At 40.4% G+C, this 26,584-nt stretch overlaps 1 protein-coding gene across 2 annotated transcripts; it reads left to right on the forward strand.

The window, feature by feature from the left end:
• Positions 1 to 560: 560 nt before the first annotated feature.
• On the forward strand, positions 561 to 25,958 carry chka (choline kinase alpha). 2 transcript variants are annotated; one of them, XM_055029740.1, is made up of 12 exons: positions 561 to 1,075; positions 4,332 to 4,440; positions 6,422 to 6,475; positions 14,370 to 14,483; positions 17,152 to 17,285; positions 18,017 to 18,121; positions 18,465 to 18,523; positions 18,627 to 18,714; positions 21,060 to 21,168; positions 21,248 to 21,354; positions 21,455 to 21,536; positions 22,037 to 25,958. In XM_055029740.1, exons 1-12 carry the CDS (start codon positions 840 to 842, stop codon positions 22,094 to 22,096), a joined length of 1,257 nt encoding a protein of 418 aa, XP_054885715.1. In that variant the 5' UTR covers positions 561 to 839; the 3' UTR covers positions 22,097 to 25,958. The 2 variants fall into 2 exon arrangements, with proteins under 2 accessions (XP_054885715.1, XP_054885793.1); XM_055029818.1 differs by lacking the exon at positions 6,422 to 6,475.
• Positions 25,959 to 26,584: the final 626 nt, after the last annotated feature.

Raw genomic sequence — 26,584 nt, forward strand, 5'->3', positions numbered from 1 at the left:
ATTTTGTTTAAAAATGTTGCTTTTAGATAAAAGTTACATTAATGAAATGAATTAAGGTTGTTGGCTGGTTCTGGCTGTTAGTTTTAGATACGCTTTGAAAGCTGTACTGATAAATTAGATAAGATATATATATTTATATATATATTTTTTTCAAAATACGACATGATTATTTCTAGTATTGATCAAATAATAGATTTTTATTCATTATCAAGTGTTTGAAAGACCCTATAAGCATTCTGAGTGCCACTGTGAACCTGGAAAGATACTAAAAGTTTGGCATGAGGCAAAATTGTTTACTTTTAACATCACGTGATTTGTGTGTGTGTGTGTGTGTGTGTGTGTGTGTGTGTGTGTGTGTATTTCATCGTCCTGTCGTTAATTTTTAAAAGCAAGAAATCGAAGGGAACAGCTCCACAGTTTATTTTTTTCTTGTACATTTTCCCACACTCTTTGAACGCATCGCCAGATTTGTTGTGGTTGTGTTCGAACCAATCAGAGAGCAGAACAGGCGGCCGCTTGTCCTCCCTCCGCGCCCCGCCCCTTCCTCTCATAGTCTGCGCATCCCTCATCCTCGTTTCATTCTCCGCAGTTTCAGGCTCGGCTTCGTCGCTCATCGCTTTGATATTCGCGCTCTTTGGCGTTTTCAAGTCGACACCACGCAGAAATACCGAATCACAAAAACGGGGCTTTGCTTTCCGTGAGCATCTCGAGAAAATAACCGAATTGAATCCACCTGCGACACAACCCAGAACGCGGATACTGCGGAGTTTTTCTCTCTCTCTCTCTCTCTCTCTCTTTTCTTGCTTTGCTGCTTCATAGAAAGAAATAAATAAACAAACATGAAAACCAAATTCATCAACGGGGTGTCGTCGTCCCCCTCCATGTCGCTGGGCCTCCTGGTGACCGCCAACGCGCTGCACGTCCAGCCCGACACCCAGGAGGACTCCAGGGAGCTTGTGCGGCCCGAGCAGCCGGACCCGGAGACCCGCCGCAAGGCTTATCTGTGGTGCAGGGAGTTTCTGCACGGAGCCTGGAAAGGACTGGCCGAGGAGGACTTCGAGATCACCGTCATAAGGTTGCAAATTGCGTCCGCTCCGCTCCGCGCGTCTCTGTCGGGCGTTTTCTGTTGGATCTATTGTGTGATAATGAGCCAATAATAATGAGTCAGAAGAGCCATGCGACGCTCTGAGTTGATTGAAAATGACTGAATGCGTCTGGATCATTTAGTGAGGCGAATGACTGAAATTTGTCCTTCCAGATCTTCTTTAAACACTATTTATTTTTATTTATTTATTTATTTATATTTGAATATTCTAATGTAGGTTAAGAACAGTTTTTGGGGGGTTTTTTGCTGTTCATTCTCACAGTGCTTAATGTGAAGCTATATAGAAAAAAATAAGTGAATTATGCCCCATTTGAACTTATCGGATGTGACGTTTAGGCAATTTTTTATTATATATATATATAAGGTTCTACAGATGTAAATTCTAAATTTCAGGTGTTTAATTGAGTAGAATTAGTCATTCAGTAATCCTCATTGAACCTCAGATGTGCCTTTAGATGTTGCTGTGGAGATGGGAGTTTTTCCAGTTTATCGTCAGAAGAGTTGAATGGTGAAGTTTGGATGGAATCAGGTGTACATAAAGTCTGCAAAAGAAAAGAAAAATCAAGCTTAAATGTTTGGTTTAAATCCAAACTGACTTTTGGAGGCTTAAGGGGAACATTTCTGGTTCAGATGTTGACTTCATGACCCGATAAATAAAACTGATCACCTTTATTCTTACCAGAAGATGAGTGCAACATGTTATACTTACGGGACTTGGTTCTTTAATTTCACAGAGACCTAATACTGTTTCCTTTTCTTTACTTAAAAAACAAAAAAATTTTTTTTGTTTAAATCTTTAATTTGAAGCCATATTTGGCCACATTTGCAGACGTAGAGGCAGATATTTACTCCAAAAAAGACAAGACAAGTAACTTTGTTACTATTGTTGTTTTTTTATTAGAGACCATATTCAACATTGATGCTCCTTCTGGAAGTTTCAGATGTCCATGTTGCACCGTGTCTTTGGGGAAATCGATGAAGATGTTCCGTTTTGTCTACAGCTTCAAATAGGCCTTGGCTTGCTGAGCCAGAGTTACAAATGTATACTTAAGTTGCAGCAGAGCCAGCGCAGACGTCTGCCTTCACTACATCCTGATAAAACAAGCTGTTGCTCTCCTTCCGTCTCACGCAGGAAATGTGTGGGTTTCTGTTCTGGCTATTATAAATAGATCTACTGCAGCTCAGGAGCTAACACTGTTCGAACCGGTCACGTTAAACCAAGGGCGTAAATCCCATCTCGTTATCGGGGCGGGGTGAGGAATAAACAGGAGAATTTCTTGAGACCAATTTTGGGGGTCGGCAAAGTTACAGTGAAATGTGGTTTAAAAAGTTTTCAAACCAGATTCAAGCTGCAGGACGAAAATGACTAGTAATGCACATCAAACGCGTGTTTTTCTCAGCGATCAATCTGCTAAGCTGTAAAACTACAATTCAAATGTTGCTTACGTAAGAGTTTTGTTCAGTCTGACTGATCTAATCTTTGCGACACCCTTACAAAAATTACAGGTCCTAAATAAACGTAACATTTAAAGCACCAGGCTTTATATAGAAAAATATTCAGATTTTACTTTGTGGTTTCAAAGGCAACACGTTGAAGACCGTTTGAATGCTTTTGCTCCTCCTGCACTTTGGACTAAGCCATTGTTTTAACAATGGTAGGGGGGAACCTAAAAAATCAATCAATCAATCAAATGTTATTTGTATAGCACATTTCAGCAAGGCATTTAAAAGTGCTTTACATCATAAACACAAGAACACAAAGTCATGCAACATATAATAGACAATACATTGTTACATATTACATTTCAAAAGCAATTCTAAAAGGTGTTTTTTTTGCGATTTAAAAAGTCTCAGGGTTTCTGCTGTTTTACAGTTTTCTGGAAGTTTGTTCCAAATTTTTGGTGCATAGATGCTGAAAGCTGCTTCTCCTCTCTTGGTTCTGGTTCTGGGGATGCAGAGCAGACCAGAACCAGAAGACCTGAGAGGTCTGGAAGGTTGATACAACAACAGCAGATCTTTGATGTATTGTGGTGCTAAACCATTCAGTGATTTGTAAACTAACAACAGTATTTTAAAATCTATTCTTTGAGCTACAGGGAGCCAGTGGAGGGACTTTAAAACTGGTGTTATGTCTCTATTTTCCTGGTTCTAGTGAGAACGCGAGCAGCAGCATTCTGGATCAGCTGCAGCTCTTTGATTGATTTGTTGGACAGGCCTGTGAAGACGCTGTTACAATAATCAATGCGACTAAAGATAAACGCATGAATGAGTTTCTCTAGATCTGGCTGAGACATTAGTCCTCTAATCCTGGAGATGTTCTTCAGGTGATAGAAGGCTGACTTTGTAATTGTCTTTATGTGGCTCGCAAGGTTCAAGTCTGAGTCCATCACTACTCCCAGGCTAGTTTTTAGTTGTAATAACTGAAGCTGTGCATTGACTCTAGATCGTTCCTCTTTAGGTCCAAAAATAATGACTTCAGTTTTATTTTTGTTCAGTTGGAGAAAGTTTTGGCACATCCACACATTTATCTGCTCTAAGCATTTATTCAGTGATTGGATGGTTCAGAGTCACCTGGTGACATCGTAATGTAGAGCTGAGTATCATAGCTAATATTATTTCCTGTTATAACCTGAGCTAGTGGGAGAATATAAATATTAAATAAGAGGGGTCCTAAGATTGAACCTTGGGGTACTCCACATGTGACCTTTGACCTCTTTGATGAGAAGTTTTCAATTGAAACAAAGAAATCCCTGTTCTTTATGTAAGATTCAAACCAGTCGAGCACCGAACCGGAGAGTCCGACCCAACTTTCAAGTCGATTCAATAATATGTTGGTCGACAGTGTCAAAAGCTGCACTGAGGTCCAACAGAACCAGCACTGTGGTTCTGCCACAGTCCGTATTTATATGAATATCATTGAATACTTTTACGAGGGCAGTCTCCGTGCTGTGGTGAGCCCGAAAACCAGATTGGAAAGAGTCAAAGCAGTTGGTCATCATGAGGAAACTATTTAATTGTTTACACAGTTTTTTCAATAATTTTGCTGATGAATGGGAGGTTTGAGATCGGCCTGTAATTCTGCAATAGTGATTTGTCCAGGTTGTTCTTTTTTAACAGTGGTTTGATGACCGCTGTTTTCAAGGCCTGGGGGAAAACATGAACATTGAATACTATGAAGCACTATCACACTCATTCCATGTCTGCTTTCTCTCTCTCTCTTCTCCAGAGGTGGTCTGAGCAACAAGCTCTTTCTGTGCAGCCTCCCCGACTCCGTGGGCTCGGTCGGGGACGAGCCGAGGAGCGTCCTGCTGCGCCTCTATGGGGCCATCCTGCAGGTGGGAGTTGTTTCAGTCTATCAACCTTAAGCCAAAACAAAAAGTAGGTCAGACTCCTCACCAGGATGTAAAACTAAGAAAGTAGTTCTCTGTCAGTGTTTTTAGTTTTTTTTTATTTTATTTGTATTTATTTTTTTTATTTTCCACACAATTAACAACCGAAATGTAGAATACGTACCTGAATCCTCTTTGAAGTAAAACCATCAAGCTGTTTTGCCTTTATCTCAGAGATGACTCGTGTAGCAGGGGTCAGTGTGATGTGTCAGTGCCACCATCAAAGGTTACTGTTGTGTGTGCGCCTGTAGCTCATATGCCTATGTTAGAGTATGCATGCATGTGTAGTAGTTATGCCTTCACGTGTGCGTGCGTGCGTGGGTGTGTGTGTGTGTGTGCGTGTTAGCCATTGTTGTACATAGTGATGTACCCCCATGGCTGTACATGCATGTGTTCTTTGCCGTAGGCTTCCCAAAGGAGCGTGCCTTGGGCACTCTTGTTCCCAGGTGAACCCACCAAAAAACACGGTACAGTATGAGATCTCTGAAATCTCAGCCTAATATAAAAATGTAACGCACACTCATGTAGCACAGCGCCAGGAAGACACAGAGTGGAGGGAAAACAAAAAGCTGCAACCTGAACCTCCCCCCACCCCTCCCTGCTCTAAATCCCTGCCTTGTGATTCCTACTTTTGAAGATGTCAGCTTAAATTTTTTAAGTAGGGGACAAAGTGGAGGTCTTGGCAATGCCTGCACGTCAGCAGATCCCTCAGCTAAAGAGAGAGCGATCTAGCTTCCGAATGCTTTACATCTTGTGCAATTTTACACAAGATGTTGACTTGTGTAAAAATAAATTCAGGGGCCTGGGAGGGGAATATTTTGCCGCAATCATTTGAACAAGTCTTCTTCCTTGGGTAAAGCTGTTGCTCTCTGATCCCTCTATAATAATTTGACGAATAGAGGGTGGCATTTGCTGGTGTAATCACTAACTGGAAGATCAGCCGCCATCTTGAATGGTTTTTAATAGGGGCCCCCAACATTAGTAAAAAATAAAAATGTCAGTCTCTAGTATTGCAACAATACTTTTTTAAATCGTCATCACCCTATGAGCTTTAACATCTCAGTCGCTAAGATCTAGATCAGGTATGAGAGCGAAAGTTCATCCAGCAAGCTACATTAGTTATTAGTAAACAGTTTTAATGAAATATCATAGCAGTTTACCCAGTGATTGCAGGACTTTAAGACGTTGACTAGTGACTTGCTGGCGTTTTCTGATTTGTAGAAAGAACCCCCCCCCCCCAAAAAAAAAAAAAAAAAACGCCCGCTGTTTGCAATAAAAAAAATTAAAAAAAAATCCGCCCAAGACAAAGATGTCGGCTGCCTTTCAAGGCAATTTATACCCCGGCTCACATTGACCGCTGACTTAATGAGAGCTGCATTAAATTATTAACTTGGGTCTGTGTAATTACTAATGGGTGTGTAAACAGTGTTTATTGCTCGGGATGTCTGAACGAGCTGGACCACTGCGTCCTTCACCAAGGTAACCGCAGCCCTCTCGGCCCTCTCACAGCAAGGAATTAGCGGCATCTAATCAAAAAGCTAATACGATTAAAGAAGACAGACGGCCATGTTTAAGTGCCCGGCTACTAATGATTAAACCAGCTTTGACTGCGTCGGAGACAGGGTTTCTCAGCAGTGGAGACATGCAATGACGGACTAGAAGAAGGTTCAATTGTTGACAGTGAACTCTCGTTTCTGTCTCTGGGCTGACGTGTCACGTCACCCCAGATGTGGAAAAGAATCATAGCGAAAAGCAAGATGAGCTGTTTAAAGATTCGGTGTGTGTTTGAACTCATACTGTACTGTTTGTACTGTAGGGGTGGTCAGGGTGGGTTTTTTTTTTTGTTTTGTTTTTTTAGTTGATGATGCTGCATGGTTGGCTTCGCCTTTATTCATGGATAGTTCTTTCCTTTTTCTCTTGTTGATAGATGTCCTGTAATAAAGGGGACTCCCGACAGTCAAACAAAGAGAATCACTTCCAAGTAAGTAACTGATGTTGGTGCTGCCGTACATTGTGCTTCTCTGCCCTCAAAAGACGGTCCGCAACAGAGCAACTCGCACTGGGATGTTCCAGCCTCTCCTTGATGTGTGTCAGCATGTCCATAAACTGTTTCAATCCCTTTGAATTTACTTCTTTTTTGCTCACAAGTCAAATTCAAATATTCAGGGGGATTCACAGAGAAATCAGTGGATATCTTGAGCTTACACTAATGTGTTGATGCCCTTTTTTTTAAAAATCACATTGCAACCACAAACTCCAATGCATTTTATTGGGACTTTATATAATAAACCAGATGTCTGAAACTCCAGTCAAAGGCCGAGGCCTGATCATGATCTTCTGATTCAGCTGTGTTGAAGCAGAGACCGTCAAGAAGTTGCATGAAACTGGCACTCGAGCACTGGAGATTCAGACCCCGGTGACAGACTGACATGGTGACGTCATAGTTGTGAAGTGAAATGAAAATGGCACATGCTTTTAAATACGTTTTGCACAGAAAAACTTGAAAGTGTTCTGCACATTTGTATTTATCTGCTTTATTCTGCAACCAAGAAATAAAGCATTAGTGCCACCAACTGCTTTCTGAAGCTTGCATATAATTTAATCCCAGAATAAATCCAATGTTTTTTTTTTTTTTGCTAGTTTTTTTTTAAGGCTTTACTAATTTTCTTTTTTTTTTTTTTGCGTAAATTTGCGAGAAAGCAGCATGATAAAGACAGAGGAACACGGCGGGACAACTCGGAGATGTTCCGGAAAAGCGTAAAGAAGGATTAGATTGTAAAACAACAACTCAAGCTTTTTCTGTTTTACAGAGCTTTTTTTTTTTCATACTATCATCTGAAAATAGGAACTATATTGTGAACAAACTCGATTTGGAGCTGGGTCAACGTTCATCAGATAAGACGCATGAACAGTTGGTTGCTCTTCCAAGAAAAGACCAAAATGTAACAAAGAAAACGTGACGATGCAATGTGAATCATGCTTAGTATCATGCTTTGGGAATGTACTTCCTCTTCAGGAACAAGAACTGCTTGAAGTTCATGGGAAGTTAACTAGATAGTGAAAATAACTGAGGCAGAAAGAGACGAGCGTTTTGTGTCGGGGCTTTTGGTGGTTTTGTGTTTTGTTTATCATTTCTGTGTTCCTTGGGTAAAAAAAAGTATCCAAGTGTGGCGCTATAAATGGGGAAAAAGACAGTTCCACACGGCATTTCCTTCCACTTCACAAATATTGCACTTTATGATGGTCTGTTGCATTAAGGGGTGGGAAGACTTTCACAAGGCACCGTAAGTCCACAATAGATTCACCTCCTGCCTGCTTCTCTGGCGTCCTGGCACGGCATGACTCTTGAAAACAAAGTTGGGAAATGTTTTTGATCCATCCCATTGTTTTTTTCCCCGCTCTGTTTCGACCAGTTAAAATCCCAAACAATGGAGTTGTGCTTGATTTCGAAGCACAAAGCCATCTTAGCTGTGACGGTCACGTTGGCTTTGTTGTCCAAAAGGTTCACCCTGTCGGACAGCATAGCGGCGGCGTTTCCTACCGTCAAACGAAGAGAGAACATACAGCAAAGAGGGGGGCTCTTTTCATGACGTGTGCAACTTTGACTGCTAAGTTTTAAATAAAAATAAGGGGATTTAATCACAAGAATAGGCAAAATAGTTTCATCTATATGTCTTTACTGAAAAATGGTTCATTTTTTAACCCATTTTTGAAATTCTTTACAATTTTTTAAGTGATCTTGGTTTGTAGTTCCGCAGCCTTTTTTGAAGTGTGATTGTTTTTGTTGCTTTTTACAATTTTTCTTTGCGGTTTTCTTCTTTTTTTTTTTTTTTGCATTTTTTTATGCTGAAATATATCATCTACAGCTTTCTTTAAATGTTTCTTTGTCAAAAATCTTCTTCCTCTCATATCTTTTTTGCAATTTTTTAAACATTGAAACAAGTTTTTTCTCAGTTTTTTTTGTATTATGTCTTTAACATGACAGATTTGTTTACAGTTTAGGGTTTTTTGTTTTTTTGGGGGGGAGGGGGGGTTTCCCTTAAGCATAGACAATGTGGGAATTGTGGTTATTTTGAAGTCTGTCAAATTCTTGTTATTGGCTGACAGAATATTGTGCTGTATGTGCAAAAAATGAGGGAAGTGGGGGTTGGGAAAAGAAACCTAAAATATAACAAGTTTATAAACATTATTTTAAAGTCTTGCCTTCAAAAATACAAGACAAATTCAGCAACCTGACCGGACCTGAGAGAAAAGAGATCTCAACCAAAAAAATAATTTTTTATACAAAAAAATGAGGTTTATCCAAGACCTTTTTTTTGCATTAGTCGTTTTCTTTAAAAAAGGCAACTGTGCAGGATTTTCATGTTTTGCTTTTCCATGTCTCTGTATGTCTTTCACTATTGTTGCCTGGAAAGGCTGCGCGTGCAACCCAGTTCCTATACATGTGATCCGATTCAGCATCTCAGCAGACACACCTTGTGTTTTTAAAACTTTGAAGATCTAAATTAGTAAAGGGTTTATGACCCATGGATGTTGTTTACGCAAACTCATACAGAACTTAATACAATTCCCTGAAAATGTAGACGGACATCACAGTTTATGTCAGGGTTAGTATATGATGTATACGAACTCCACCATCAGGATGACTTCATGAACCTCTGAGTCACACTAAGCTGCTAGGAAAGGCGACATTTACAACAGGAGCTTTTCTTTACGCAGACCTCAGACCCACTGACCTGGAAAATGCTCGATCTTGCAACACGTCATGTGACTGTGACCTTTGAGCTACATGCCGGAGAGCCCAAGCATGACTCTTGGTCATGTGGTCGTGTTGAGGTCATCAGTCCGTTAACGATCATTACCACACGGCCGTCTTTCCGTAAAGATTACTGCTTCACCTTAGTGGCTTCCTTCGACTTTAATCTGGGTTAATGCAAAACTGACCCTGTGTCAGTGGCCGGGTCCAGCTTCCCTGACGATGGTGTCTGGTCAAGGTAGATCCGATCTGGATTAGAGCGGCATGGAAGACGTCACTGCGGTACATTAGCCTCTAACATGTATTCTTAAAACCCAAGGGATGGAGACACAGAGAGCTTGTGCCAATGATAGTAAACAAATGAGACTCTTACACACTTAAATATTGCTCTTATTAATAGGTAGCAAAAGGTAATTGAACCCTTTCCCTGTTTACCACGTCCTGTATTGCATATCATGGTTTTACAGTTTATTCTAAATGTAAGCTAAATTCCTGTTTTGTTTAATAATGTGTGAAAACCACAATTTTCTGTTTATGCAGTCAATATTATTTACAGTTGACACAAAAAATTGTTAAAATGCAATGATGTGCTTTTTTGTAAACGCAGCATATTATGAAAAATGTTGCCTTTTATATTATGGAAACATGAGACGGGAGAAAACTCAAGCTTTTAAGTAGATGGCCAATCACCAATTAAATGTCAGTTTTAGACTAAGTCAGTCGATAACTTGTGTCCCTGGTATCTACTGTGATCGTCCCTGCAGGCTGAATGTCACTTTGCGCAATATGCAAAGTGACATGCACTTGTGGTTTTAACCCATCGATGGATTTTAATACCAAAAATTGTTTGCGAATAATTCACCACTTTGCAGAATTTATTGTGTCTAAAATATCTCACAGAAAATGCAGGTTGGGAAACTGAAATGCCAGGGCGCATGCTGCTCCACATGCTATTGGCGGCATTTTCAAGAAGCACCATTTATTTTCCTTGGTGCTGATTGGCGGATTGCTCTGTTGGAGATGAAGACGACTGTAGACATTAGGTTCTGCGGTGCTGCTACGACGGTTTTCATTATGTGTATTAATGCACATCAAGATATAGTTGATCTCTGAAATATTAAAATAAGCAATTAGAAGTTTTTAGAGGTGTTTTTTTTTTTTATCTATTTGCGAACAACTATTATCCCTATCCACAGTTATTACCAGGGATTCGCTGAATGCTCTTGGAATACCTGTTGTCTAAATCTCACATTTTATTCTCAAAAGATTGGTTTCACAAACTGATCACTTCAGAAGTAACAGCATAAGATGTGTTAAGTATTCCCTTTAGTTCTCATTCGGGTTGCGGTTACTTTTGACAGATTGATGGAAGAAAAACGTGTCGCAGTTCTTCCCGCTCCGTTCAGATGGTTTTGACTGGTCCTTAGTACCAACCCCACGACAGGGTTACTTACACACACAGTAGGGGGAAATGAGCATTGAGGTCAGCGCAGCAGCTCCTGGCAGCCCTCGATTCACCTGCAACGTCCTTCCAAGACCAGAGTGGATAAGCAGCACCGAAGCGTGGCCAGACTAACGATTTGTAATCAAAACACTGAGTAGGAGAAAATCCTGCTTCAGATCCAGTTTTTTTGTTTTTTTGAGGGGGTAAATGACATGAGTGGGCCACAAGCAGAGGATGCCGGCTTTACTACAGGAAGCGCTTGTTTCCGGTCTAGCTTCAGGAAGGCATGGGTTGAAGGTCGTCGCTACAAATTGTGAAATTCTTTTGCCTCCGAGTTGCAGGAAGCCTCGACGGCCTCAGATTTATTCCTTGCTGACGGTTCAACGTGTTTAGAGAAAGTGAGATGAATCCAACGACGTTGACGTTGAAAATATGTCGGGGGGGGGAATAAAACGGGTTGATGGAGGATCGTGGTGGCATCAGACACTCGGTCAATATGGGAGCAACAGAGTTCAGTCAGTCTGGCTTCGCTGCTTCCTGAAGTCCAAAACAGACGGATGCTTAGTGGATATCCACAAAGTTAAAGGTCTGCAGCATAAACCTCTGCTCCAAATATCATCTGTAGCTGTTAATTTAAGCTGACATATTTAATGTCATTTGCTGAAATTGCTTTGAAATAGACTTTTCTTTTTAAATTCAGCTTTGAACAGGAAATATTCAAAAACAGTTATACTGTGAAAAGAATACATGTATTTAACAAGGAAACTTTAGAGGCCACAATAAAACGCACAATAAGGACATGAACAAATATTGATTTAAATTCAACAAATGACTTATAATTTTTATGAAGTGAATTGTTGTCCTTCCACTTCACGAAGAGTCATTAATTGGCTTTAGCCTATTCCGTGAAATACAACGAAGAGTGTGGTTACAATGTGACAAAAGGTGCAAAACTAGAGTTAAGTATGTTGTCACAAGGCACGGAAATCAATTTTTATGACGTCTAACAGCAGGACGGGAAAAATGAAGACATGGAGAGGCAGATGTGGGAGTAAGGTTAAGTTTCAAGAGAAAAGGAGAGGAGTATCCTCAGCTTGTAGACAAAATTCATTCACAAAGGGGCATGCCATGTTTTAATATGGTTGTATTCAAGACTTTAGCCACACACATATTAAATATTAGCTTCGCTCATAAAGACATTAAATTACTCGACATGGAATGAATGTAAATTAAATGAGGTGCTCCCACAGAAACCTTTCCCTCTTAGCTTGACGTTGGTATAAAACATTGATTAAAAGAAATAGAAGATATCAGATTTAGTTTCTGTAGAGAGAGAGCTTATTTACTGGAGTCTTCACAAGAGACTCCCTGTGAGCTGGTTCGTCATCTGGCGGTATTTGTGTCAAGATGATTATGGTAATGTGGATAATTCACGTTGGAGATTTGAAAGCGCATGCCATCAGCATTGTGCAGATGAGGCCTTATGTAAGACAGGGAATATTGTCTGAGCAAAGGAAACGAGGTGAGCTGCAGAATCAGTTGTTCTGCATAAACGTCGAGTCGCTTTAGATGTATTCACTGTGCCTCACATGTATCTAACATCTTCCTATAATAACCAAAGTATATGCCATGCTTTCTATGAACGTACTGCAGTTTAAAGAAAGTCTTTCATTGTCATTTAAAATCTATGCATATTTCTGGAACATTTGCCTATTTTGGCCTGAAGCCTCATCATGAAAGAAACCATATTATGTCAATATGTAGCATTTGTTTTTCCTACCTCTCAAAGCTAAAATGATTCCTGACACTCAGACATTTGCTGCATGTCTTCCCTCCTCTCTGTTGAACCATTTTCAGTCTAGTTTAATGCAAATAAAAGCCTCTCGTGTCACAAGAGAAACTTTTTAAAACGTACGCGACACCCCTTTTGTTCGTTCAGTTTATTAGACTTTTTTTATATGCAAGTTATTTGTAGTTCTGAATTATAGGGGTAGACATGTTGTGTTCACTCCAATACTCAACGCTATTCTCCAGCAGGACAAATCTGTACCAGGCTGAGTTATGAACCTGTTCAACTTTAATTGTTTGCCAAATTTAAATTGTTCTGGTTTAATAACCTGCCAAGGTCTCGACATAATAGATCGAGAGTCAAACAAGTAACAGTCTGACGAATGTAAAAGTTGGTGTAATACTTTGTCAAGGCACTGTACCACAAAGTAACATTACTCCTGTGGGAATGTGAGATTTTTTTTCTTTCTTTTTATTAAACTTGAGCTCCTGCTGGTCTCTTGATTGGAAGTCTCAGCATGAGACTTTTGTGTATTTGCAAGATAGATTGAGCAAGACTGAGCAGTCCCTCCTGCTTGGGCAGCGCCAGCAGTGACTGCTCCTCCGAGACCGCCAAGTCCTGAGCGAGTTTAATCCACTTCTGCACCCTGGCAGGCAAAGCCGAGTGCATTTTTTTTTTTCTTCAGAGTCACCCATCCATGTTACCCACTCCAAAACCTGCTTTAAAACCTTTTCAGGCTGGCCTTTCACCCTGGGAAGGCTTTGGCATTTCACATGTCACTCATCAAATCCTGGTCCTTTAAAGCAACTTTTGCAGTACATAAAAACGTTTTAACCATTCACAATTTGTTTCTCTGTTTTACTTGATGCAGGCAGGGCAAATGTATTTGTTCAGCAAATTTGTGAAATATGGATTGAGAGTTACTTGTGTTTTTAGTGCTTGACATGATAAAAACAACAAACAAGCACAAAACCATTACATTGCAATGATAAAATAAAGAAAAGTAATGTGAAATTGGAAAGACAACTAAAATGATTGATGTTTTAGTTATTAGTGAAAGACAACACAAAAAACTTTTTTTTTTCCTTGATTTGGAGGAACTGTGGGTTCCAGCATTTTTGCAGTTTTATGGCAATTTGTTTCATATTAGAAGATTATCAAACGACTGTTTCGTCTCCATGTGTGGTTCTAGGTTTTGGGGATGCAAAGTAAACTAGAGCCAGAACACCGAAGTGGTCTGAAAGGTTGATAAAACAGAAGCAGATCTTTGTTGTGTTTGGTGCAAAACCGTTTGAGGATTCGCAAACTAACAAAAGCGTTCTATTTTTAAGTCTAGAACTGGGTTGACATGCTTTATTTCCTAAGTTTTAGTGAGAAGACGAGCAGCAGCATTCTGGATCAGCTGCAGATGTTGTCTGACTTCTTAGCAGACCTCTGAAGACACTGGTGCATAAATCTAGTGCAACTACAGATAAATATAAGAATGAGTTTGTCATGACATTACTGGGACATTTTCTCTTTAATCCTAGAAACATATTTGATAGAAGGCTGACTTTGTAATTATCTTCATATGTCTCAGAAGGTTCCGGACCGGGTCCATCCAGATGTTGAGCCGGATCACGAGTATCTAACTTTAATAATTGGAGCTGTGTGCTGACTTGTGATTGTTCCTGTTTAGGTCCAAAAGAATTACTTGTGTTTTTATTCAGCTGAAGAAAATCATGGCACATTGTGAAAAGTTCAGCTCTTTGCCGCTGATTGGTTCCAGGGTTTCATAATCATCTGGTGACATTGCAGTGAGCTGCTCTCGTCTTACAGAACTAAAAGATGTAATCGTTGGTGTGAGCCTTTCCCAGACGTGAAGAGTTTTACATTGTCTGTTGCAGGGAGCAGAGGCCATGGTTCTGGAGAGCGTGATGTTCGCCATCCTGGCCGAGAGGGAGCTGGGTCCGAAACTCTACGGCATTTTCCCTCAGGGCCGCCTGGAGCAGTACGTCCCCGTAAGTCAACAACGCTTTTGTTTGCATGTGCAGTCCCTGTGATTGCCTAAAACAGGAATAAAAACAAAATAACTTCCAATGCGTTAGCCAGATTTTGGGGGTATTAATCTAAATCTTCCAGTTAGATTCCAGCTGAATACTCTTCTTTTGTCAGCACAAAAACAAACAATGAGAAATTGCTGAGCTGCAAGGCTGGCTTTAAAATGATGATGTACATGAGTCTATCAGCAGCTCTCCTGTCACCAAGAAGCCATAACCGGGACTTCTGGTGCTTTAACCTGTGGCACATTTCACAAGCTGAATTTATGAAAAGAAGAATACGCCACAGGCTGATTTCAATGCAGGACAAACACCCAGCACACTGTCTGTTGTGAGCAATGATGACGCAGTGAGCAACTTTAGTTTGATCTAAAATGTTTCCTGTTGAAGTTTCAAGTGCAGTGTACATGCTTAAGTCTCTTGTGTGAAGTTTTTAGAGAATGTTGTGACTTTGTAAGCTGGACTGACGCTGGATAGCCTTACTCTATTTTAGCTGCAGTGGTACGGATAAACACACCTTTGAATACAATCTGGGAATTGAAAGAATCTGACGCACTGATAAGAAGACAATTTCTAGCATCAGCTCCAAAGTTGCCAGGGGTCAGGTGAAGGAAGAGGATTTAGCTTCTCTTTTTAGCTGCATTTAGTGCCAACAGAGGAAACGTGTTCAAACACGCCCAGTTTAGAAGTTCAGATTCAACATGTTGCCCAAGTACTGATACGTGATGAACTATTCGAAATGTTATCACTTGTCAAACAAAATGGATGCTTTATGTCAAGATGTCCTGGTAAAAGAGACTAACACGAAGTAGGGGATAATTGCAAAGTGGAAAATGAAACACAATTTCAGATTTTTATATATATGTTTGCTTGATTGCGTTCATCTGATTGCTTTTGAAAGTCACCAAACTAATTTATAAACTTCACTTGAACACTAACAGCATCGTGAAGGCCAAGGAGCACAGGAAACAGGTCAGCGATAAAGTATGGAGGAACTGTCAACTTACCAAGAAACTAACAGAGAACGTAGGGAGAGCATCAATTATAGCTTTTTGGCGAAAGGAGAAATTGCCACTGTTCAAAGAAAGACGTCCCATTTCCAGTTTTCAACACACTATGAAGAGCACACGGGTTCAACAAGTTGCTCAGGACAGTTTTACTCTTTAGCGTCTATGAAAACTTTAATACATTGCATATAATATTATAAATAACTCACTGGACTGAGATTCTTTTTCATAACTGAGCACAAACATGAGTTAACGTAACATGAAGGTTGTTGTTCAGTTTTTGGAATCCGTGGCTTTATATTTCTCTTTGGAGGAGTTTCAGGAAAGCTCACAGAGGAGAAATGCTCACAGAGGGCATTGGTGCAGAACTGTGTCTCTTTCAGCAAGAGCACAACATTGAGCAGGTGCTGTATGCAAGGAAAAGAAAACTAATATTTCCTCTTCACTGACTTTGAGGTATGGCTCAAAACAAAGCCGATTGTAGCTGAGTCGGTGTGGGAAACATCCGACTTAAACTTTGCTCTAACGTACGAAGCGTGTTTCAGGTTCTAGCAGCAGCTGACTTCACGCCGGAGCAACTGCAAACAGAAACACAGAGGCAGAAAAATGGTCGATCGACTCAAAGGATTGATAGTTTATGGATCTCTTTTAATTTATTTTTCCCCATATGCTTTTGCTGGGAAATATTTTGGATGTCTTGAACAGGGTTTCCCCCAGAAAACTTGCTAAGCCTGGTGTGATGGGCATCAGCAGCTCGCTGTGTTTTCGTGTGAAAAAATGTTAAAAGTTGACAGGATATTCTAAGTTGTGTTATTTGAAGACATTATTGGCAACCCTTAAACGCCAAAGTATTAAAAAAGAGGGAAACAAAAAGAAATGTAATAAATATCAGTAATTTCTGCACTTCACTTAACTTCCAGTTAAGTAATTAGCGAGTGGATCTTGAAACAGTTCGTAACGCTGCTCACATTTACAGCCGGCCCAAGGCAAGAGCAAACTAAGCAGCTTCAAGGTCCTGATGAAGGCTAGAATTTTAACATGTTTATGGAGAATGAGAGTATTATTTATGAATGATTTCAGCTTAAATAAATAAAAAAAAATTAACAGGAAAACGGAACTCCTAAATAATGTTCTGCTCAAGACCCTGTAGAACCCGGGCCAGCCCTGGTCACATTGAAAAGTAAAGTAAAATAAAAGGATTATCATCTAAAATGGACAATGATATATGTATTAGTATGCCGAGTTATTTATTATTAGGGTGCAAGTATTTCTTGCATTACCTTTTCTTTGTTTACTAATGTCTGCAGCTTGGTGCGGTATGTTGATTTGCTGGCTGTGATTTGCCTTTAACTTTCAAAGCAAATGCTTTGAAAGTATTTTCAAGGAGTGCTGGATGAAAAAGGTGTGTGCGTGCGTGTGTGTGTGTGTGTGTGTGTGTGTGTGTGATTGACCAGTGGTTTAATTACATTTACTTCGTCAATTTGCAAGTGCTGACACAGAGCCAAGCACGTCAAGGCACGTAGGTGTGAGATGTAAACGCTTATGATGACCTGGGGGAAATCCTGTTATAGTTGTCTTCATGGTGAATTTAGTTGTGACAGAGAAAAACTTTGACGTTACAGAGCCGTAAACTGGACACCTGTGAGCTGAGCGACCCCAGCATCTCCGCTGAGGTGGCGCAGAAGATGGCCAGGTTTCACGGGATGAGGATGCCCTTCAACAAGGAGCCAAAGTGGCTGTTTGGGACCATGGAGAAGTGAGTCATTCAGGCCCGTGTGTCACCGTTCAATTAATCGGCCTTTGAAAGGTTCGGTTATTCAGTAACTTGGGTTTTTCCATGATAACATGTGGCACTGCTGATAAGTTACTGATAGATCAGCTTATCGAGAAGCTTTCCCATCTGAAGCGCATTCACAATGTCTGCTACGTTACATCAGCGTTATGTCTGCTTGAGGAAATGAGGGCTGTTGTTTCACCTCATGCCTGTACGTGCCTATAATTTGCTCTTGTCTCTCTTATCCTGTTATCCTGCAGTTTGACCTCTCGGGTGAAAACTTCCACATCAACAAAAAAAAAGAGTTTTCCAGATACATATTGGAAAATGAGAAAACTGCAGCGAGAGAAACTGTTGAACTATCCTAAATGAAAATGAAAATTATGCCTGTTACACAGAGCAAAGCTATTGCAGAAGTGAGGATTTTTGCCCACATGAATTACTAATGCAAATGTTTAAGTATCACAATCCTAATAAATGAAAAGTAAAATAGATTTGATTACATAAACTTGCAACTTTGTAGACAAGTGCTCGGTAAAATGCCTTAAAACTTTGTGATTTTGACATTATTTGACATTTTAAAGATTAGACCAAAAACAAATCCCAGCAACAATTTCAGAACCAGTCTAAAATTACACTTCAACAATCTAAAATTAGTATCTCGCTGTCTGGAACCGTCTTGGGGTAGCTGCTCATGTCATTTTTTTCACCAGGTACCTGAGCCAAGTCATGAGGCTGAGCTTCACCAGAGAGTCCCACCTGCGCCGCTTCAACAGCATGCTTGCCTACAACCTGCCGCAGGAGATGGAAACGCTAAAGTAAGCTGCCGAGATCACAAATTTGTGGAACTCGTTGGATGCACGGCTTTACAGTTGAGCCAACTGATGGCGCGTCGTGATGTCATGTTGCAAAAGGGCAGCAAAACATTTAAGAAGCACACGAGAGCATAATTCAGATACTCTTTGTTCAACAAACATGCGGAAACATGATCCTGAAACCTAGAACCGAGTGAAAAGTGACTTGAAGCTTTCAGAAACAGATGATTAAATAACATCCGGATAAAGAAATTGGCATACGGTGGTAATCTACGTTAATTTCCCTGGATGAACACTTCGCCGTCTTAGCATTCAAGTGGCTCTTCTTTTTTTTGTGTGTGACCAGGTTGCTGCTGGAGTCCACACACTCCCCAGTGGTGTTCTGCCACAACGACTGCCAAGAAGGTGAAACACACTGACACACACACACACACCGTTTGTCTCCATTGTGTGACTGTTTGTTTTGGTCCTTTTTAGAGGAACTGAATTTTGCTTTTTGGTGTTTTAGGAAACATCCTGCTCCTGAAGGGCCGCCACAGCTCAGACAAACAGAAGCTGATGCTAATCGACTTTGAATACAGCAGCTACAACTACAGGTACTAAAGGAGCAACATAATACAAAACAAACGATAAAGCAAAACAAAAAAAAAAAAAAAAACAATCCAGAACCGAATAAATGCATGCTGTGATGATAATGTTAAATTTATTGTAATTTAACATTATGATGATGGTGTTAAATTCAAAATCTTGGCCGTTCTGACTTTCCACGATTCCACCACTCACTCTCCTTTACTGCAGCCGGTCACACAGCTCACTATAAATAGTGAAAATGTCTTTAAAATGCCTATAAAATACCATATCTGATCTGTCTTCCATTGCTTTGGTGTGAAGTGCTGTATTGTTGATCTTACTTTGACTTCTCTTATGTTTCTGGTACATGAGATATGTTGCATCCTTAAAGTGTGGGGAATGATGCTAAAGTAGAATGTGAAAGAAATACATAAAGTATAAATATGGAAAAGTCGCTTACTGTGGAGACTTTTAACATGGAAGTTACAATATCACACCATCCATTCATCCTTTTTGACTTTTCCAGCATACTTATTACAACTTAAAGTAAAATAGTCACTGGATTGTTCTGTGAAATGTCACTGTGCCTGTGAAATATATAATACTGCCCCTTTAACAAAAATGATGCGAAACAAAGATACAAAATCACTTTTTTCCCCACAAACTGCAACTCTCCAATTACCCATCCTCCTTCCAGTAACTCTCCTCCCATTTGACCTTCTGTCCAATGGAAATGAGATGAGCTCTGCTCGCAATCTGCCGCGGAGAGGGACAAAACCAAAGGCAGAGACAGCGAAGCGGGAGGAGAGAGAAATCAGGCAGTGTAGTTTCATCAATATTTGTTGACTCTGGCGCTTGTAACTCGGCCTCACTGCAGCTGTTATGTAATCACTGCTCTGCAGATTACTAAGGGAGCCCTGCATGGAGAGAATGGAAAGACCTGCGTGTGGCTTTGAGTCATGATGGTGCAGTGGATTTACTCTGCTGTTAATCTAAAGGAGAACTTTTTTTAGGGCCTGGCATGAACTGGTACTGGTTAGGTTCAGGGTAAGGGTCAGGGTCACGCTACAGAAGTTACTGAAAGAAATGAATGGAATTCAATGTGAAATCCTTGTAACGATAGGAAAACCTCCTTGTGTGTGCGTGTGAATTCCTCAGAGGCTCATTTATGGGAAATGGAGTAGATCACAGGGAACTCCCTCCTCCTCCCACCAAACTTCAGCCTATCCCCTGTAAATATTGCACAGCAAACACATGACCTCATGGTGCTGGCCCACCATTGCGCTCACTCTGACCCTCGCTGGGGGGGCGGGTGTTTGGGGTTGTTTTAGGTCTTGGCTGATAGGCATTGGCTCGAAAAGACAGCAGAAGGGGAGATCAGCCCCATTTGGCACCTCCCAACAGAGCAAAGGGAGACTTTGAGACGAAAACAATTCGGATACAGTCCTGATAAAAGGTGTGGGAAATTATATCTACTGCGACCCAAGAGGCCACTGTCTGTTACTTCCCAAATCATTTTGACCATTCGAAGATTACTTTGAAAAACCTGCCATGTGCCCAAGCAAATTGTACTTAATAGAGTATAGTCTACTTTGCAGTTCTGCAAAAAGGAACTTTCACGACTGTTACAATCACGTTTAAAATTATATATGCCTTTGCTCCCTCTGTTGGATTAACGGAAAGTTGCAGCATGAACCGGTCAGTGTGCGTCATCACTTTCACGTAAGCAACAGCTTGGAGGCATTCAAGCGTCTTAGCAAAAAGTTAGGATGGAAACGGATTAGAAATAATGTCCCAGAAGCTTTTTTTTTTTTTTTTTTTTTGCTGTTCATTAATCAGGGAACACTTAGAAAGGCGTTTGTAAATAACTTGGTATTTCCAAATAAAAAAAGAAAAACTTTCTGCAGTACAGCTTGTGTTTACAAAGCTGGAGCTAAAAGAAGCGCAAGACTTGTGAAAGAATGTCTATTTGATTGGATTAGGCCAATCATAATGCACGCAGCGGCAGCAAACCAAACAGGACACATCAGGTGAAAAGACTCAGACAAACTGTCAAACACAGAAGAGGAAGCGTCATGGCCACAGGACCCGGGCATCTTGATGTCACATCTGGAGATATTAAAACTGTTCAGAATGAACATTTTCTGATCATTTAAGACTCTTCAAGGAGTAAACACCATCTGCTATCAAAGCTTTAGAGGACGTATCCTATAAAGAAATATGTATTTCTTGTGAACTGGGCACTTTAACCAAACTGAATGAAACTGCAAATTCAAACAGGACAAAGAGGATCCATTCTTTATCATGACCCGGATTAATGAAGCCAAAGCCATTAACCCACAGATCACTCCACTGTCCGTTTGCGTTGCAGGGGCTTTGACATCGGCAACCATTTCTGCGAGTGGATGTACGACTACACCTGCGAAGAGTTTCCCTTCTTCAAAGTTGACACCCAGAACTACCCTTCAAAAGCCCAGCAGGTCCGCCTCAGCTCGCTTATGCCTCGCGCATTTTGTTCTCGACGGGTGACTAACTGATGTGAATGTCTTCTGTGGGCAGCTTCACTTCATCGAGAGCTACCTGCGAGAGTCCGACCAGGGCTTTGACAACCTGAGCGAAGAGCACCAGATGAAGCTGAAAGAGGAGCTGTTTGTGGAGGTCAACAGGTGAGTTTAACGTTGAACCTGACGGGCTTGAAGACGATGCTTCCAAAGTGCCGTTGTCCGAGTCGCGCAAAACTCGCTCTGTGTTTGTTCCCGTGTTTAGGTTCTCCCTTGCATCTCACTTCTTTTGGGGCTTGTGGTCCATCATCCAAGCAAGACTGTCAACCATTGAGTTCGGATACCTGGTGAGCCTTTTCTTTCAGCGCGCAGGGATACAGTTGGCTTCTCGACGTTTTGCCGTTTTCATTGCCGTGGGCGTGTTTGCACGCGCAAACGGCAGCGAGCTCTGTGTCAACACCTCGAGTTGAGACGAGGACAGAATCCCTCAGAGCAGGTTGTCATGATAGCCGGACAGGATGTGATGAACTAGTGGTGAAAAATTATTTTAAAACCCTTGAATCCAAACACCATATCAAAGTAACTGAAATATTGCATCCCACTGCTCTCGGTGTTGCTAAAATGTGAATATTTTTAACAGCACAACAGTTTGGGATGCTGCTGAAAAAAAGTTGTTGACTCTTTTATGATCAAAGGATTGTAAAAATAGCTTGTCTCGTTCGGGCATAAAAAGGCTGCTAAACACCAGGGATGGACCAATTTTAGCTTTCAAACCACAAAACGTTAAAAACTCAGACCACTGCAAAGCTCATTGCCAAGTGTTCACGAACTCTTGATTGTATTGCAGGAGTACGCCCAGGCCAGGTTTGACGCCTACTTCCAGCAGAAGATGATCTGGGCCGCCTAAAGCAGCAGGCGACCGGGTGATTAGACGACACATTGAGCCGAAACGTCAGCAAGAGGACACAAAGGCTGAAAAAAAGATGAAAAGATCCACGCTTTACCTACTCTCCCCAATCTTTAGAGGGGATTCTGCTGCCTCGTGTTGGTGTTTTGTTGACCGAAGCCAAACCTTAATCCGACGGCCAGGCTCTTGAATGCCACCTCCAAATCAATCGCAGCTCAAAGTTTACAAATGTAGCGACACAAAGGCCAACTGGAAAAGGAAAGGCACTGACTTCTACTAACCTTCATTGCCGCTCAGATGTCCTCTCTGCTTCTGCTGGGCCATACTGCTAGCATGATGAGACTGAGTAGGTGAACGGCAAACTTGGGTCACTGCTGGAGCGGAAATGTTAACATTGCATCAATGTGTGTGTATCGATCATTCTCTGATGGAGATGCTCTATGGGAAGGAACCAAAACTCTGCCTAGTTTTGCTCACTGAGGCAGCCAGTTGCTAGCTAAGTGTATTATAATATATTATATAGAGCTCAATGTGCCAGTAGCCTGTTAACCGATGATGGGCTGAAATTATGACTTGATTTATAGATTTTTCTGTACACTTTTTCTGTGATTTCCTTTTTTTATTATTATTATTTGGGTGTGTTTGTCATTGTCAGACCAGGACGTTTTAAAGATGTGAATACTCGAATGCATAAAAAGTTATGTCAGTTTTGCTTTGTGACGTCCTTACTAATCATACTCACAACTGGGCTTTCTGTTTCTCAAAGCAGAAGTATGGAGTGTTAACAGTGTTTTGTTTTATTTAAGTGACCAATAGATACAACATTTCCTGAGCCAAATACCTTAGTATGTTTTTATGAACACTGCTGCTAAACGCCACATTGACAGTTGCGTACTAGAGCCGGCTTTACGCAGAGCGCTGCTTCTTTAGTTTTAACGATGGATTCCTGGTGATTGGTCACTCGTGTGTCGACACAAGTGCCTGGTGCCACGCTGCCTCTTCATCGCACTCTTCACCCAGAGTAATGACGCTGGCAGTCGAGGCATCAAAGCTAACCTGTTTTGCACAAATCATTAAAGTAAACATTGTAAATATTTACAGCGACAAGGAGGTAGCGGAAAGATTTCTGCGATTTGGAGACCTGGGTCGTGTTAAAAGTTCACGCTCGTGTTAAAATCAGTGTTTTCAGTCGTGGTGAAAATCGTACTGCGTCTGATAACGGAAATGAAAGCAGAAAAGGGCAAACGGTCTCTGAAGTTTACCTCGACTATTGCTCTGCTGATTAACACACCTGGATCCAAATGTTGAAACCGGAGGAATATAATCACTGCACTAAATCAATGGAACCCAAACACCCAATTATATATGTGTTGTAGCTAAATGCAATATTTAGTTTCTTGTGTTTAGTTGTTTAATTGGCACACTGGGCTTCCCTTTAACGTGGTTCCTACAATGTTGAAGTTTGTTTCCATTCTTAATTTCCATATTTTGTTTTTTAGTGAATAAATTTTTTTTATATACTTAACAGAAAATCTGTATTACTTCATGTTTAAATAATTTTTTGTTTTTTTATTTGTCATTTCATTTTGCGAAATTAATATCACAGCCATAAGTGTTTTGCTTTTTAAGTCATCAAAATCTGCAGATGTATTCAGAAATCAGAATTGGACATTTCAACTTTTTTTTTTTTTGCAGTGCTTGAGTACAGAATTTAAACTGGACTGTTTCCAGAACTCGGTCTACTTCAGCTTAATCAGGGAATGGACCGAACAGCTACGTTTTAGTTGATACTAACTGAATAAATGCATCAAAAATCCAAACTGTGCTTTGTAAAATCAGGAAAACCATCACCCCTCTTCCCTGTTTAAGGCAGTTTTAACCTTTTTGACCAAATTAACAAAAACTTTCATTTTCCTCAACTTAAAGATGACTGCTTTTTAAATCGGACTATTTAATAAAGGCTAAAGAAAAAGCTAATCATGACAAAGATAATTAGCCTGAATGTTGAGACACACTACAGCACTGTTTTTATTGCGTTATACCTCTAAACTAACACAGAATACTCCCTATGGAAAGTTAGCATAGTCCTTTTTCTTCACATTTTAAAGCTTTTACCCACTTTGTGAACAGTTCCTTATTTGGGACATGCTGACAGTCGCTATTGCTGGTCTATAGTCCAATGCCATTAATCCACCATCCACTCTGTGAAAACACATAGCCTACATCAAGATTTAAACATTGACTTTGTCATTTCCTGCTTCGCCTCATTCCTCATATTCATAAGCGAATACTTTGGTGGGCGTGAGATTGTCGTCAACACCTCTGAGCACTGTGAAGCGTGACGGCAACTGATCACTACACCTGAAGCTGAAAACTAGATTTGAATGGCCATTGTGGCACTTTTGAAAAGCTTATTAAAAGAAAAGAAAAAAAAAAACAGGGTTTCTGAACTGTGACTTTGGAGTTATTTAAATGTTAGTTGTACTTTTGCTTGTGTATTTATATTTACTTTTTAATGTGTTTTAATATTTCATGCACTTGATGTCCACCGTCAGAATGTGCAAGGGGTTGTACTGGACAGATATTTAATTGTTTTTGTTTTGTTTTTTTTTTGACGGTACTGGCACATCTTCACTGTCTGTATCACTTGTGAGACTTCCTTTAAGCTAACCCGAATTATTATTTTTGTTTCAGACATCGCCTTTTGCTCCTTTGTTTCTCTTGTAATGTCGCTGTTTATTTAAAAAGAAAAGCATCTTGATGCATTCCATCCATGTTTTGTTTTTTTTGTGTGTGTGTGTTTTTGAAGTGGGATCACACACACACACACATTTGGACCTCGAGGTTGGCTTTTAATGGTCCCCTCGGTCAAACTGTAACTAGACCCTGGTCGCCGAACAAACGCACCCACTCTGTACATATTTACTGTAATATTCTCTAACAAATAACAAGTAGAAGAAAAAACAAGATATTCAAAGATAAATAATGGAAAAGTTTTATCCTGTCATCATTGCCGGTGCGCAGCGTTGTGAAAAAGTATCATCCCCTCACAGATTTCCCCTATTTTTGCCAGTTTTTAGCATCAAGAAAAGGAAAAAAAAAGGATTTTTTTTCTTATGACATCGGAAAATGTAAAGAGTGGTTGATTTTAGTCATTTGTGAAAACTAGCAAAGAAACGCCAGTGTTTGTCCATTTCGGTCCTCAGGGACCACCGCCCTGCACATTGAAGGTGTTTCCCCTCTTCCACACACCTGACTTAAATAAGTGGGAGATTTGCAGGCTTCTGCAGGTGGCAGGACTTTACATTTCAGTAAAACACGTTAAACCTAACAACTGGTCGTGCCCACCTTTTGCAGGAATGTCTTCAAATCAGCCCGAATGGCTCGTTAAAAGTCATGCCGCAACATTTCAATGTGATTCAAGACTTTGACTAAACCACTTCAAACCCTTTTGTATTTTTTACCTTTTTTCCAATTGGCTAATGTTAGTCCAGAGAGCTGTTTCCCCACAAAAACGGACCCCACATCTGAAATTGTCTTTTTTTATTATTTCTATTCAGACTGTCATTGTCTGGCAATGAAAGTCGGATCGTCTTCATCTGAAAGCAAATCAAAGGAAACCTGCAAGAGGGCCAATATCTTTTTCGCTGCGCTGAGCGTCGTGTTGTTGTTCTCCTCGTTGATGATGACCACAAATCTTCTGTGATTTTACTCACCTTTGTTATCTATGCAGCTGCAACTGAACGCGTATGTACTCACAGCGACTCGCTTCTGTAATCAGAAAGGTTTTTGTTAAACTGCAGCAGCACTGAAATGACTGTAAATCTATGCTTTGCACAAATAAAACTGAAGAGACTGAGAATTTGGCTTTGGGGGGGTTTCATTTGACTTGGAACACTGGAACATGAGAAACCCGGGTCAGGAAAATCCTAAAAATGTTTTCTGAAGCTATTCCTAGGCTCAGTAAACCTCAAGGAGCGTCGCAGTATTTAGTCTGAAGTTCGACACGGTGATTCATTTTTATTTGTGACATAGTTCAAAGCTCACGTGTTTATCTGTGCTCCAACACATGAAGATCCGAGTGAAACTGCATCGTCCCACTGGATGAAGACGACACCTGGTGAGCCATACCAGTGTTGCCAACATGGAGAATGTGGATGTACTGGTACATCCATATTACTGGATGTACTGCTGGCTTTTATGATTAACCAGTAGGGATCATAAAAGGGATAAAACAAAGAAAAAAGCTCTAATAGCACATGGATTGTGCGATAAGTTAAACTATTAGGTTCATTTCCATGGCCACTTTAAAATAGATCTCATTTGAACTAACAAACAAAAATTTGTGGATGTTTATTCGCAACAGCATTCAAGCTTTAAAATTAGTTGTTTTTTTTTTTTTTTTTACTTTCAATACACATTTTTCTTCCAACTTCACGCTTTTTAACTAAGAAATGCTGTGTGATAAAATCTGAAACGGCGTTCAAC

This window comes from Poeciliopsis prolifica, unplaced genomic scaffold (assembly GCF_027474105.1).
Source record: "Poeciliopsis prolifica strain line A6 unplaced genomic scaffold, Auburn_PproV2 SCAFFOLD001, whole genome shotgun sequence".
In the NCBI taxonomy this organism is placed as follows: domain Eukaryota; kingdom Metazoa; phylum Chordata; class Actinopteri; order Cyprinodontiformes; family Poeciliidae; genus Poeciliopsis; species Poeciliopsis prolifica.

Coding starts and splice junctions, on each gene's coding strand:
- chka (XM_055029740.1), top strand. CDS start 840: ATGAAAACCAAATTCATCAACGGGGTGTCGTCGTCCCCCTCCATGTCG. Junction 14,484..17,151: donor GCCTGGAGCAGTACGTCCCC/GTAAGTCAACAA, acceptor TTGACGTTACAG/AGCCGTAAACTGGACACCTG. Junction 21,355..21,454: donor CTGTTTGTGGAGGTCAACAG/GTGAGTTTAACG, acceptor TCCCGTGTTTAG/GTTCTCCCTTGCATCTCACT.